The 16,059-nt window shown below is 42.2% G+C and overlaps 1 protein-coding gene across 1 annotated transcript in view; it reads left to right on the plus strand.

Annotated features, from left to right (window-relative positions):
- LOC135875136 (opsin-5-like) overlaps positions 1 to 12,894 on the plus strand; it is a 36,449-nt gene extending 23,555 nt beyond the window's left edge. The window contains exon 5 of the mRNA XM_065400125.1: positions 12,277 to 12,894. Coding sequence (XP_065256197.1) covers positions 12,277 to 12,894 — 618 coding nt within the window. The remainder of the gene's footprint in view (positions 1 to 12,276) is intronic.
- The last annotated feature ends 3,165 nt before the right edge of the window (positions 12,895 to 16,059 follow it).

A 16,059-nucleotide genomic window follows, 5' to 3' on the forward strand; every position in this document is an offset into this window, starting at 1 on the left:
CAGCATGGGCATGGAGGAGGCTGGATGCAGGCGAAGCCTTATGCCTTGCCTATGGCTAGCATGGAACTCTGCCATGCTCAATGAGCTGACAATGAAAGCAGCAATGAAACTGCTAGCTCGCCCAGTCTGTGGTTCAAGTCCCCTACCACTCCCTCTGTGGAGACATGCACTCCCAACCCAATATTCAGACCCTTCATGTAAGGTCTGTGGAGGGACAGGATTTCCAGCCAGCTTTCTACCATGATTTAGGAGTGTCCTTCCTGAACCTAAGGAGAGAGAAGGGGAAGGGAGCTGGGAGACTCCACTCCCAAGCCCAGAGATAGTGGCAAGAACTGCCACCTCCCCACCAAGTCTCGAAGAGCAACTTGAGGAACAGGAAGTGTGGGAGGGAGTCCAGGCATGAGCCGAGGGTCTAGGGAGCAGAGAATGGCCATGGCGGTTCCTGCAGCTAGCAAAACTAACTGGGGATTTGCTAACTTCCATCTTTCATAATATTCAAAAATTGTTAAGATGGTGAGAACAGCCCTTTAAAATGGAAAACGATGTTTGATCTACTGACTCAAAATAGCCATTTCACCATTGGATATGTCTGCGTAGTTCCTGATGTAATTCTAAATGGAGTTCCTCTTCCTCAAACTACTATGTGCAGGGAACACGCAATGTACAAATAGCCCTCTACCTTATCTGTCTGGTCCTTTGAATGCTATGGTGTGCAGCATAGTGACAACCACGATGTTCCTAGGGTATCTGTTCTTAGAGTTATTAAGTTTAATAGAATTCAATTTGTATTTTTTATAATTTCAACCGATATCAGTTTGTTCTTTATCAATTTAGATTTTCACAGCTTTTGAAAAATTATGAGTTTAAGCATTTCTTTTTTGATTTTTATTGATTTAAATTTTCACAGTTGCAGGAAATCTGGGGATCAGACAATGAGAGGAGTCAGACAATAATTTAATGACCGTAGACATTGAGATTCAAAAAGTTAAAGCTTTATAACAGATTTAGAAGATTCTAAAGATTATAACTAAAATCATTTTAGTCAGGATGAATGGCTAGAACATTTTGTGGAATAAAACTTTGAAATGATGCACTACACCAGTAGAATGTATACTTATATATATGGGTTGGCTTTTCCTAATGCTCATGCTTGCTTGCTTGCTCTTCTTTTGTATTTCATCTAGTTCCTCATTAATTATCATTAATAGCAGTAGTGAATTTCAATGTGTGGAGTTTGTTACAAATTATCCTGTTGTATATGTGTGCACAAGTGGTAGTGATGGGGTTGAGGGTGGAGGAAGGACTGTTACTCAGGAGGGAAGATTGGGTGGGAAAGCTATATTTGTACAGCACCATTGCTTCTCAACTGCAACAAAGGGTCGAGGGCTTTGTTTCCAGGTCTTGCTAGTTCTCCATGAGGGAAGAATGGGTTGTTTGAAAGACCTATTCTATTTTAAAGGAGAAAGACAAACATTTTATTTTATATTTTGATTCATAAAACATACCAATGAGCTTATGTTTGATCCTTTAATTTCCCTTTTTACAAATACGATGGCTAAATTGACACAGGTGGAATCCTAAGGGCCACATGCAAAAGTACATGCTCACTTGCATGCATGATTACAACTAAACGTACACATGGGTTTCTACCTGTCTAGATACCAATTTGCATTTTGGATATGCAATTACAGTGGTTGCATACACAATCTCAGTATGTGCATGCACAAATGCATACACACTTTTGCATGTGAAACTGAGGCATTTTCCATTGAAAATTTGGCTCAAAATGTCCTTCCAAAAATTAGCAACAAATATTCAATAAAAAGAATTTGAATATTAGATTTTGAAAAATTCAAGATCTTACCTTTTGAAACTCAGTGTAAAACATTAATATATAATAGATACTAAATTATTTCATAGCATCAATCTTTCATATATGTGTGGAACCAATTATACATTTTATGCATAAAATATGCTTTGCAAAGACTGTGTTTTCATACTACAGACATTCACAATAATCCTAAAAGTTGAAGTTGTGAATTAGTTGTATGTTTTGTGTAGTTTGCATTTATTGCTCAAAGGCAGCTAATGATGCTTATTTTCTAACAGGACTGAGGTCAGTTTATTTCTCCCTCTTCGTAATAGATTAATTTGCTGAATGTAATGCCATAGAGACTTTATCAATGATACAGACCTCTTACTGGGTTTTTCTCTTATTTAATGTTTCATTATGATCTGTATGAGAAACTGTCTCCTATTTCAGAGAATATGCATCTCTTTTATCTTGACTACATCCTGGAGCATGAGATTTTGATTACCTTTATCTTAGCAGATGTAGCTACAGTTCTGGAGCCTTAAAATTGCTTCTATCGTGCAGGGGCTTTCCTGGTCCAAACGGTGAAATCTATTGAATCATTTTGATATCTTGTAAAAACAGATGCACAATCCTGCAGGACAGGTGAAATTTTACTGTTAAGACTGTGGAAATGTTGTTAGTCCTAAAATTATCCAGTCGCCCCAGCTGATTTGACAATTTCACGTGGCAATGATTACTACAGATTCACTTTGCTCTGTGTGCAGTAACATTTCCTTTCCTTTGGTGTACATTCGCTAGCCAGGAATATCTTGACTGAGTGGGCAAATTAAAATGCCGAAGTGTTCACATTTAAAAAGATTTAATGCACCATTTATTTAAAGTGTCTCTAATCCAAACATATTAAATTCACTATATACTCGGAATACACTCGTCATTTGAACCATTCTGGACCAGATCCTCAGATGATGTAAATAACTATAGCTCTATTGAGGTCCGTGGAACTACACCGATTTATAATATCTGAGGATCTGGGCTTCCATGTGCAGGTAACTTTAATTGTGCAGCTGGAAAAACAGTCTCTCCTTTTCTTTTCTCTACACCTCTGAGATATAACAGCTTAATCCTGCAGTCCATACTCCTTCCTTCAAAGCTTTCGTTGCAGTCTGTTAAAGTTTTCCTTCAGTTACCTCTTCAAAACTTAATTCGTATTCACAGACACATAGACTCTAAGGCCAGAAGGGATCAATGCAAGCTGTCTATGCAAGCTATAGAATTTTTCCCAGAAGCCGGATTAAAGCATATTCTTTAGAAAGGTATCTAAAGACTCCAAGTGATGGTGAATCATCACCTCCTCTGGTAAGCTGCTCCTGTGTTTAATTACACTCACTGCTAGGAAATTGTCTTATTTCAAGGTTGAATTTATCTAACCTCAACTTCCAGCCATTGGATCTTGTTATGCCTGTGCCTGCAAGATTGAAAAGCCTCAGACATCTTTTCCATGTGTAAGTATCTACACACAGTGATCAGGTCACCTCTCGACTTGCTCTTAGATAAGCTGACTAGACTGAGCTCTTTAAGCCTCACATTTTAAGGCTTTATTTCCAGCCCCTCCTTTGAATTCGCTCCAACATTTCCACATACTTCTTGAAGTGGGGACACCAGAACTGGACATGAGTATTCTAGGAGTGGTCTTACCAATGCTGTGTACACAGGCAAGACCACTTCCCTACTTGATATTCCCTCTTTATTACAACTAAGGATCACACTGGCCTCTCTTTGCTGCAGCATTGCACTGAGAGCTCATGTTCAGGCAGTTCTCTATAATGACACTGGTGGGGAGGAGGTTAAGGAGGGTCTGTGGACCCAACTGGCCCTGTCCTGCTACACTGGTAACAGATGTCAGATGTGGAGAGGGGAGTTATGGAGAAGGCCCAGCTCAGTTTGGGGCTGACCAGGATGGAGAACAGAGCTTTGCTTCTCCCTTGGTGAGAGAAGCCTGGTTTCAGCCAAGAGTCTGAGACCACTTGCTGCCTGGACCAACCTCCTGGTGGATGGAACAACTAGGCCCATGGAGACTGATCAAAGGACTGGCTGCACGAAGACAAGCCCTGCACAAAAGAGTGGGGTTCTGCTGAAGTGTCCTTGGATTGACCCTATTTTGAGTTTTAGGATTCCTTTATTTTTGCACTTTAACACCTGGAAGGAGTGGGACTCAAGTGTGCCTGAGTTGAAGGACTAAAACGCCACTGCACCAAACACATTAGAGGCGGCAACCGACCAATGGAAACCCTGCAGCAGTCTAAGTAGTGCCCATTGGGCCAGAAGGGGGCACCATGGAGGCAGGTCCTGGCAGAGACTCCCTAAATCATTTTCTGAGCCATTGCTTGCCAAGAAAATCTCCCATCCTGTAGGTATAGTCTTCATTCTTTCTTCCCAGATGTATTCCCTTGTATTTGGCTGTATTAACATGGATTTTGTTGGATTGCACAGTAACTATTATAACCAGGCAATTCAGATAACCCTGGAACAATAACCTAACCTCCTCATTACTACCCAGCAATCTTTGTGTCATCTGCAAACTGTACCAGCAAAGATTTTATATGATCATATATTGTTGATAAAAAATTGGCATTGGACCAAGAACCAATCCCGGAGAGATCTCACTAGAAACAACCCTGCTTATTGATGTCTCCCCATTAACAATTACATTTTGAGATCTGTCAGTGAACCAGTTTTTAATTCATCTAATGTATACCTAACAAGTGTTTTCAAGATGTCATTGGTACTAAGTCAAATGCCTTGAAGAAATCCCTAGATACTATATTAACATAGTTGGCTTCATTGACCAGACCCGAGATCTTGGCCTGGTCCACACTAACCCCCCACTTTGAACTAAGATACGCAACTTCAGCTACGTGAATAACGTAGCTGAAGTCGAAGTACCTTAGTTCGAACTTACCGCGGGTCCAGACGCGGCAGGCAGGCTCCCCCGTCGATGCCGCGTACTCCTCTCGCCGAGCTGGAGTACCGGCGTCGACGGCGAGCACTTCCGGGATCGATCCGGGATCGATTTATCACGTCTAGACAAGACGCGATAAATTCGATTGCTTACCGCCGGACGCGGAAGTAAGTATAGACCTACCCTTAGTAAAGAAAAGAAAAAAAAACAGGTTTGTTTGACAAGACCTACCTTCCATGAAGCCATGTTGACAGACATTCATTATATTTTTAACCTCTAATTCTTTGTTGATTGAGAATTAACTGTTCTATTATTTTGCCTGGGATTGATGTCAGGCTAAGTGGTCTATAGTTCCCTGCATCCTCTTTTATTCTTCCCCCTAGATTTCTGCCAGTAAACTCCTGTGCAGTACTAACTACACCCACTCTGGTGCCTGATATTAAAAAAACAAACAAACAAACAAAAACAACAATAAAATAAAATAGTAACTAACAAGAAATACAATGCAAAAAATCTTTTATGATCTGATTCTTCCCCTTATCACTCTTTAATTGTTCTCTCCTCCATATTCCTCCATACTTACTTAACCAGTATGGTATGTGGATATTATTTATGTAAAACACCTGTACAGGAACCTCAACGTGGCCTCCATTTGCATTCATACAACTTTGCTAGAGCAATAGCTTCTGTGAAGAATTTTATGCCCATGAAAATTTTTGTGCAAAAGGTGCTTGTTTTTACACACACACAAAGGAGTTTTGCATGTTGATCATTTGTAGGATGAGATAGGAAAGGGATAATGTGTAGAAAAATGCCTACGTATGTGATTTATTTATGCACAGAGATTTTTTTTTTTTTTTTTTAATCTGCCTCCAAGCCAAGCTATATTGTTCAGACCCTACTGTACAGTAGTGGCCAAACTCACAGGCAGGGCAAGGATGAATATATTTCAGCACTGAGAGACGACCTGTAGCTGCCAAAAATTGGGGGAGGAGGGCACAAGTAAGGGCAGAGTGAGGGCAGCAGCTTCAGCAGATGTTACTGAGCATGCTCAGTCTGTGTGAGCATGCTCAATACAAGTCAAACAGTTAAATCTGGGGTGGCACATGACCCTGCATGCCCCCACCAATGCATTGTCTCTGCCAACACTACTTAGGAAATCATTATCATTACTTTACATTTGTATTCTTTTGAGTCCTAACAGCATGCCATGTGAGATATATTTTACAAACTGCATCATTCACTGAGGAATAACTAGCTAAATCTGGGCGAGCACTAGGACCCCATTTGGAAAGATCAGGTTGCTACTATACCCAGGAGTGGCGCCAGGGCTTTTGGCACCATAGGCGGGGGTCCTTCCGCGCTCCCGGTCATCGTTGGCAATTCTGCGGCGGGGGGGTCCTTCCGTGCTCCCTGTCTTCGGGGCACTTCGGTGGTGGGTCCCGGAGCAAGTGAAGGACCCGCCGCCGAATAGCGGCCGAAGACCCAGAGCGCGGAAGGACCCCCCGCCGCTGAATTGCCGCCAAGGGCGGCAAAATGCCGCCCCCCCAAATCCTGGTGCCCTAGGCAACCGCCTAGGTCGCCTAAATGGAAGCGCCGGCCCTGACTATACCACTTAGAGACTTAACTGTTTGGTGCAGGAACTGACATTTCAACATGTCTGTGTATGGTAGCTAGCACAATGGGGCCTCAATTCTTGCTGGGGCTTCTAGTCACTGCCTCAGTACAAATACATACAATAATTCTGCACTATATACAGTTTTACATTTTGTTTCTTTCATCTACTTATGTCGTATTTTTAACTATTTTTAAGCTTTTGCAGGCAGGGGTTGTCTTTACTATGTCTGTAGAACACCTATGAGAGTGGGACACTGATTCGATAAGTGTTAATTTAATAAAAATTAGTGATAATTTCCCACAAATGCTTGTAGTCATTGGAAGATAACCATTGTTAATGTTGTTTGATTTTTAATCCTTGTTCTTCAGTAGTGGGCCCATAGTAAATAGAGGTTTGAACCAAAGGCCACTGGAGTCAGTAGAAGTCATCTTTCCATTGACTCCAATGGGCTTTGGAACAGGCCTTAGGTTCTGGATACTCTTTACAAACCTCAGGGAGTTATTTATTGCCTTATGGAATGATTTCATTACTTAGATAGGACATCTTATCAATCTAAAAATGTATTTATACCTTTTTTGTTAAGTTTATGAATGTTCTTCAAAGTCACCTCTTCAAACTGTCCCTCATCCAGAGTCGTATTTCTCTGTGACCCATTCTGGATTAGTGTCCTCATAGTTGCTGCTACTGCAGTTTCAGCAATGCTGAATTACAGCCTGAGTCTAAAGTTAGAGAAATCATTATCTTTCTCATTTTAGTGTGTGGAACAGTTGGCCCAAAGCCCACAGTTAGATTATCAGAAGGTCACAAAGTCTGTTCCTGCTTGATTTTAATGTCCTGCCTGGGCTTTCATTGGATAGATGAGTGCACAATTTGCCAAGGGAGATGGTATCACCTTCACCAGAAGATATTCAAGGCCAGAAATGACATCCATCTATCAAGAATGGTTTAACAATAATTAAATCAATCACATCCTGGGGGGTAGGGGGAGAGGGAGGATGGGTTAGATGACCCATCAGATCTCCCCGTATTGGTGTGAAAGTTACACCCACTTACAATCACTTCTCTGTGGTGTATATAGCTGATACGTGAGTAAAAGGAATATACAAAAATATTAACAAATCACTTAGGCTGAATGATGATTTCTGGATAAAGAGAAACATAGATTTCTAAATAACCAGCATATTCTGGTCAAACGCTATTTTTCTAGTCAAGTAAAAATGCTCTGTCCTTTCACTACCTAAAATGTTTCTTTGGAACCCAAATGTGAAAGTCCAGAATCTTGTATCCTATTCAAAATGTTTTTGGTTGAGAAAAGGTTATACACTAAATATAATATTGGGGATCCGATAAAATTGTGAATGCTAATAAACATACCAGTCAAATACAGCTGGCTTTAAAAGATAAGCCCATAAAGCTGAGAGTATCCATCCCTACTGTATAGATTGATTTGAAGAGTAGTCATAATTGTTCCTACAATTCTACATTTGATCAATGTGTCTTTAGGACACAAACACCGGGAATCCAAAGGTCTAATAAATAAAAATTAAATGCATAAAGACTTGATTAACTATGGCTTAATCCAATTTAACATCTCTCCTCATTCTTTTAGGGGCACTTTATATATAATATAATGAAGTGTTTTGTGTAGTAAATGATCAAGGTGCTTCCTTTACACTCTAGATTTTGGTGAAATCAGCCTTTGCCACTCAAACATTTGCACAATTTGATCTTGTAAATGGTAACCTGCTTTTGTAACCTTCTGAATCAACTTTTTGGTCCTGTCTATACTGGAATGTGGTGGTGGTGAGGGGTGAGGGTTTTTTTGGGGAGGGAGGGGTGTATCGTTGTATTTTCACCAATGGAAGTACACCAGTGCAACCCTTGAGGGTACATTCACTGCAGTTAGATGGGGCTTGCACTGTTGCAATTTGCCCAGGTCACATTGATGCTAGTCCTATTTTGCACCAGTGCAAACAGTGCATTACATTGAGCTGGCACCCAATGACACTTAGATCTTTCCTCTGAGTGGTTACAGCTGATTGAGAACACTGCAATATTTGTTTTTCAGTATGAGTAGTTCAGATTATTTCTCCAAATGTAGTTCATTTTTGACAAATGCAAAATAATTCACATCTGCTACCTTGATGCCAATTCATCTAGTCCAGTTGGATCCCGCTGAGTCTTGATTAATTTTGTACCACCTGCACCTGTTGCCACTTCATTGTTTAATTCCATTTTTTTCAGATCATTTATGAATGTTCTAAATATCACCAATTCTAGTATGGAAATGTAGACAGTCCACTGTTAATCTCTTACCATGACCATTTATTCCTGCTCTTTGTGTTGTCTCTAGGGTGACCAGACGTCCCGATTTTATCGGGACTGTCCCGATATTTGCTTCTTTGTCCCGCGTCGGGACACTGGACAAACAAGAAATTTTGCCCTCCGCTCTGGCACTCGCGCCCCCTGCCCCAGCTCCACCCCCTCCTGCCCCCATTGGCTCCCTCCCCAAATCCCCACTCTGGCCCCGCCTCTTCCCCAATCACGCAGCATTCCTCCTCCCTCCCAGGCTTGCAGCTGCATGGCGGCGCAAGCCTGGAGGGAGGGGGTGGCGGCGGTGCCTGGATCCTGGAGCTGGTGAGTCAGCTCTGGCACCCAGGCACCGGGCGGGCAAAGGGGGGCTGGTAAGGGAGGGAGATGGGGGGGGGCTCAGCTCTGAGCCCCCCGCCGCGCCAGAGGGCTCCTGCCCGGGCCGCTGCACACCGGAGCCGGGAGCGCAGCCTGGAGGCTGCTCCAGCCCTGCAGCCCGCGGGGCAGCGCGGTGGGTCTGGGCGGGGGTAGCGCGGAGCGGGCAGGGGCCGGGTGGGCGGCGCAGGGGCGTGGGCCGAATCCCCGCTGCTGTGGGGGAGCCCCGCGCCTCTCCCTCCCGCTGGTGGCTGCGGCTCCTTCCCGGTGGGATGCGCCCCCTGGCCCGCCCCGGGCACATGCGGCGCGCGTCCAGCGGCTCCTTCCCGGCGGGAGGGAGACTAGGCGCGGGGGATGCACGCTGCATGTGGCCGGGGTGGTGGGAGCCGCGTCGCGCCGGGAAGGAGCCGCAGCCGCAAGTGGGAGGGAGAGGCACGGGGCTCCCCGGCAGCAGTGGGGATTCGGCCCGCGCCGGCCTCTGCCCGCTCCGCGCTGCCCCGGACCCACCGCGCGCTGCATATGCCCGTGGCTCCGCGAAGAGGGCAGCACGCGTGGCTGGGGCCTGCTAATTCCCCCGGCCTCTTTGAAACTCCTTTTTTTTGCTCCGCCCCCTCCTTTTTTTTTTTTTGCTTCCCCCCCCTTGCGTCCCGATATTTTATAGCGCTGATCTGGTCACCCTAGTTGTCTCTGCCAGTTTCTAATCCATTACAATCCAATCTCACCCCACAATGACCTTTTTTCAATAGTCTCTTTGTCAAAGTCTTTTTGAAAAGTCCATGTATCACCCAGTTCCCCTTTGTGACAGGGTGTGTAAACCCTGCATTGACATGGACGGGGTTCAGGAGCTACTTTGGGCTGGAGTAGCCCCACCCTGCTGCACCTGCCTGTCATGTCAGGAATGGAGAAGGCATTTAAAAGGAGGAAACTCCATTCAGTAGTGGTTTCAGAGTAGCAGCCGTGTTAGTCTGTATCCGCAAAAAGAACAGGAGTACTTGTGGCACCTTAGAGACTAACAAATTTATTAGAGCATAAGCTTTCGTGGGCTACAACGAAATGCATCCGAAGAAGTGGGTTGTAGCCCACGAAAGCTTATGCTCTAATAAATTTGTTGCTTTTTTTGTTTTGTTTTCGTTTTGGTTTTGGTTTTGGTTTTTTTTGTTTTGGCTGCTTGGGGTGGCCAAAACCCTGGAGCCGGCCCTGCACAGAACTATCAATTCAATTTAAGGAAAGAATCATAGAATATCAGGGTTGGAAGGGACCTCAGGAGGTCATCTAATCCAACCCCCCCGTTCAGAGCAGGACCAATCCCCAGACAGATTTTTGCCCCCGATCCCTAAATGGCCCCCTCAAGGATTGAACTCACAACCCTGGGTTTAAATGCTCAAACCACTGAGCTACAACCTCCATAATTTATGCTCCTTTTTTAGTTTCACTGGGTTGGATTTCCATTTTTTGAAAAGGGTTGGCTGGAATAACCTATTCAGAATCTTGTATTACCCTTATCACTGTAGGAGCTGACAGCCTTCCAGTAGTGTGTTAATTGCTGTTAAACTGTGCAATTTAACTGTAGTATTTTCCTCTGCTTTTCTAAGTTCTTTATTGTTTTAAGGATGCATGCCTTTTGTGGTTCTGTTATCCTGCGCTAAGCCTCCAAGCTGAGTTTTTCAGGATTTTAATTTCATCTTTGACTTAAAGGATATTGTTTTGACTAGGTCCCTCAGTTTTTGTTTTACATCTCCATTTCTAATGCTTAGTGTCTTTTGGACTGATTTTTCTCCCGAGGATGTTGTACTTAATTATCCTGCAGTTCCTGACATTTGCAAATTTAGGGCGAGACTAATTAAAATCTTGGGAGAGAGACGCATGTTTTAAAATAGATTGTACTGCACAGCTTGTACACGTGTTGGTTTTATTCTGGGCTCAGAAGGCCTTTCTCAGTATCGCCCTTACATAAACCAATGGAACTTGTGTATATAAACATGCTTTTGGCAGATGAGAGTTTGTAGCCTGAGTCTGCCTGGGGGAATGGTTGAATTTTAAAGCCAGATGAGCTAGTTACCAGCTCTTTGTAGTTCTAAAATACAGGCACAGAGCACAATAGGCTTTTGGAAACATGAGTGCATTCATTGCCAAAACACACCTTGACCTGACACTGCTTTAGATGAAATGGATTTTCTTCATCATTTCTCATTTTGAAATTGCAACTCTTGACCAATTCAGAGCTCATGCAACTCGTTCATAAATCTGACACTTATCTGAGAGTACTCTTGTCTGTATATATCTTTTAAGTATTCAGTACAGTTTATTTCTGAATGATGCTCAGAATGGTTCATAGTAGATTATGGTCTCTCTGTGTGAATGAAAGTTTACAATATATCTGGGATTTCTGGCTTTTGGTGTTTGTATTCCAATTCTGGTATTTACTCTCATATTTTTGCTTTATACATATACACTTCTTTAAATGGTGGGTTTTAACAAATGTTTTTTAAAAGCAGCTATCAAAACTTCATCAATCAGCTGTGCAACAGCAGTTCAAATGAATTCATTCATTCGAGTCAGCTGCTGGTTTAAATATTTTAACTGCTTAAAAAATATTTACATGTATTTTTTAAAAACTGTTTTTAAAAACCAGTGGCCTGACTAATCCATCAGTTGCCTGTGTGCAACTCCCATAGAATTCTTTATTCTGGATACTGGTGATGAGATGAGTCATCACAGATTAAGTTTTATAGATTTATTAGAGTTTAGTTTAACTTCTTTCCTTTAACTCTATCTCTAAAGGAATGCTGCACACAGTAAAGTCAATATAAACCAATTATTTGGGCTAGGAAATAGAAAAGTCTATTGTTGATGGTCAGAAGAGAATTTCCTCTGATTTTGCATTTTTCCTCAGGTTTTTACAAGGGCAATGTTTGCCCTTCTCTGACATGAGAAACAGATAGGATTAAGATGCTAGAGCTGTCCTCAAAAAGCTCCAGATACAATGGAGCCTGGTATGCTTCTTATCTGAAACAATTATCCAAGTACAGAATAGCTATGTATAGAGTAGACAAGATGAAAAGTGAGGAAGGCATAGAGTCACTTCAGCAGATGCATTAGTCATGATAATGTCTTATGCCCACACTAGTTTGGAAGTATGTTTCTCACATATGCTGTTTTAGCTAACACCACTTCTTTCCTCTTTCCTTCCATTGCAAGATGAGCATTGCTGTATGCATTGGATTTTTTGCTGCCTGGAGCCCCTATGCCATCATAGCCATGTGGGCAGCTTTTGGATCCATAGAAGGGATTCCTCCACTAGCCTTTGCTGTGCCAGCTGTCTTTGCAAAGTCCTCAACACTCTACAACCCAGTTACCTATCTTCTTCTGAAGCCCAATTTCCGAAGCACCCTTGCCAAAGATTTTGGAGTTCTCCAGCAATTATGCATCAGGACTTGTTTTTGCCTCAAGGCCCTACAGAGTTGCAGTTACAGGTCAGTTCTGGAAATCGGCCTGAAATCATTTAAAGGGAGAAATGAGTCCAGCTGTAACTCAGTGCAGACTGTGGAAGGATGTTCTTACTTCCCTTGTGAAAAGTGCAATGATACTTTTGAATGCTTTAAGAACTATCCAAAATGCTGCCAGGAGAGGTTAAGCACTATGGAATATACTCCCCAAGAAAGTGTATCTTTGGAGAGTAGTCTCCAAGCAAAACGGAAGCAGGATGCCAAGAAATCTGTAAAGGTGGTTGTTCAAGGAGAAAAAAACACTCAAAATGATAACTTTGAAATCACCTTGGAAACAATACCTGCACACAGCAGATTTGCAAATCTTTAGAGTCTGGAGGGTTTCATTTAAGAAACAATAAAGTAATGGTACCAGACTTCTGAATGTAACCTTGTCTAAACAGCCCACCCACTGCCCATTTTCTATACAGTTTTCCTGGTTCCCTCACGTGTCCTTTGATAGAATGCCTAATGGAGCATGAACTTGTTAAAAAGGATGTTTGACTCTCACAATGCAGACTTCAGTAAGTATCTTGTGCTAACTGTATTCAAACAGTACTACTGCAATTAATCTTCTTCCCACTTCGAGTTTCAGAGCTCTTGTTTACTTTGTTTTCAAGGAAACAGACCCCTGGGTACTCTGTGGACATTTCTGTAAGGCGTTGTTATTCTTTCTAAAAGTTGTATGTTTTATATTCTGTACACTCAAGACAAATAGCATAATGCATATAAGAATTTTAAAAAGACAACCTCATGTTGTTCTAACTGTTACAGAAATTAAAAGGTAGATGCTGTATGAAATGCCTGTTTTCCAAAAAGCCCTGGAGAATAATCATGTATGCTGCTTTCAATGTCGGTACCAAAGATAATTTTGTTCCTTACCATGAAGAGACAAAGAGGCAACTTTTGCTCCAATTTACACTGGAGTAAAATCAGAGTAACTCTGTTGATTTTTAAACAGATATACTCCATATTTACACTGGTGCAAATGACAGGAATTTGACCCAGAAATATCAAAATAATAGTCCCAGTTTCCTAGTAAGGACCTTGGAATAACTGGGGTGAAGAGAAGGAGTAGAGAGAACTCAAAGGGTGAGACTCTGGATAATTTGATAAGCTGGGCTCAAGCAAACAATATGAGTTTTAATACAGCCAAATGTAAATGTACTCATCTATGAACAAAGAATGCAGGCCATACTTACAGATGGAGAACTCTATTCTGGGGAGCAGTGACTCTGAAAATATTTTGGGGGGTTATGGTGGATAATCAGCTGAAAATGAACTCCCAGTACAAAGCTGTGACCAAAAGCATCCTTGGATGCATAAACAGACAAATGTCAAGCTGGAGTAGAGAGGTTATTTTACTTCTGTCTTTGGCACCAGTGTGACCACTGCTGAAATACTGTGTCCAGTCTGGTACCCACAATTCAAGAAGGATGTTGATCAATTGGAGAGAGTTCAGAGAAGAGCCATGAGAATTATTAAAGGATTGGAAAACATGCCTTATAATGATAGACTCAAGGAGCTCAATCTATTTAGCTTAACAAAGAGATGGTTAAGGAGTAACCTGATCATAGTCTATAAGTACCCAGGTGGGGAACAGAAATTTGATAATGGGCTCTTCAATCTAGCAGAAAAAGGTATAACACGATCCAATGGCTAGAAGTTGAATCTAGATAAATTTAGATAGGGGAGTAAGTTTTTAACAATGAGGATAATTAACCCTCTTACCAAGGATTGTGGTGGAGTCTTCATAACTGTAAATCTTCAAATCAAGCTTGGATTTTTTTTTTAAAGACATTCTTTAGTTCAAACAGGAATTACTTTGGGAAGTTCTATGGCGTGTGTTATACAAGAAGTAAGACTAGATGATCCTAATGGTCTCTTCTGGCCTTAGAATCTATGAATATCAGATGGTGTAAATCAGTGCAGCTTTGCACTGATATTGATGGAGCTGCCCAGTTTTACACTAACTGAAGATCTGGTGCCTGTGGTGCCGGGGTTTTCTGTTTGGTTTACAATTTAAGTCTTACCGGATAGAAATACGCATGGTTTTTTCTTTGTATTTGTTCCCAGTCTCTTTTACCTCCTCCTTTCTTGTTATCCTTCCTCCTCAATGGTGCTCCCTTTTGCACCACATTATAGATCTCTGTCAGGGTTGTGCAGCTGCAGAGGTTATGATGTTCACTTGCTTGACCCTGGTGTTTTGTTTTTTGTTTTTCCGGAGATAGGAGAGAGAGATCAAAAGGACTTCTAAAACCTAGGGTTGCCAACATTGTATTTCAAAAGTAAGGGACTGTTTTCTTAGCATCTCATGCCCCACCTCTCATCCCAATATTATCATTATATTATTATTATCATCATCATCATCATTATTATTAATAAGCATGACTCACTTATATTCGCCTGGGGTATTTTCTTGCTGCTTTTTGCAGCACTCAGCAACTCCTGATCTTGTTGTACAGAGATGAAAAAATAAGGGACGTTCCTTGTAATAAGGGACTGTTGGCAACCCTACTGACACCCCTATTAGTGAGTGTAGTGGGCTGGGGAGGAGGTTGGTTCACCTAACACCACCACCACCCTTTTTTCTATACTGCCAGTTCACGGCTCAGTCAACAAGAAGTGCTATATCATTTCCTATCATGGAAGCAGAGGTCACCCTGATAGTGCCAGGCTACCATCTTGGTCAGGCCACAGCCCTGTGGTTCAAGTATGCAGTCATCATTACTTAATATTTATATTGCAGTGGTGCTCAGAGGCCTCTCTCGGGATTGGGGCAGAAATGTGCTAGGTTCTGTATAAACATACACAAAGCTGCAGTCTCTGTCCCAAAGAACTTGCAATCCAAGTAGTTAGTCTTATGTTCCTCAAGAGACACCACCCAAACCACCAGTGAAATAAACTGCATGTGTTTAGTTCTATAAATAATCATGTGGCACCAGCACATTTCGTTGAAGTTTCTATGGTGGCTCATAGGGAAAGTACTTGAATGCCAGTGACCTAACCATTTAAACTCTACTAGTGATTCTGAGTAATCATCGTCATCATGTTCCCATTATGCCTTTAGCATTTAGGGAAGTGACGAAGCTCCTCCACTCCTGTCTGTTTCTGGCAAGTCTTTCAATGGCTCCCAGCTGTGGCCCAGATTTTTCAGCTCGGCTTCCACAGCTCTTCGCCATGTTGTTTTCAGGTGGCCTCGTTTTTGCTTGCCTTCAGGTGTCCATCTTATTGCTACTCTGATGATGAAATCAATTTCCATCCGAAGCACATGACCAATCCATCTCCAGCGCCTCCTGGCAATGATGGTGCTCAGATCCTTTTGGCTGCACTGTGTCAATAGATCTTAGTTTGAGATTGTTCTGGGCCAAAAGATACAGAGGATTTTTCTGAGGCAGGTTGTATGGACTGAAGACAGTTAGACATGGCATACTTTCTCATTCCCCAGCATTTTGCCCTATAAAGTAATGTTGAAAGTACACAGCTCTGATAAATC

This window comes from Emys orbicularis, chromosome 2 (assembly GCF_028017835.1).
Source record: "Emys orbicularis isolate rEmyOrb1 chromosome 2, rEmyOrb1.hap1, whole genome shotgun sequence".
Classification (NCBI taxonomy): Eukaryota; Metazoa; Chordata; order Testudines; family Emydidae; genus Emys; species Emys orbicularis.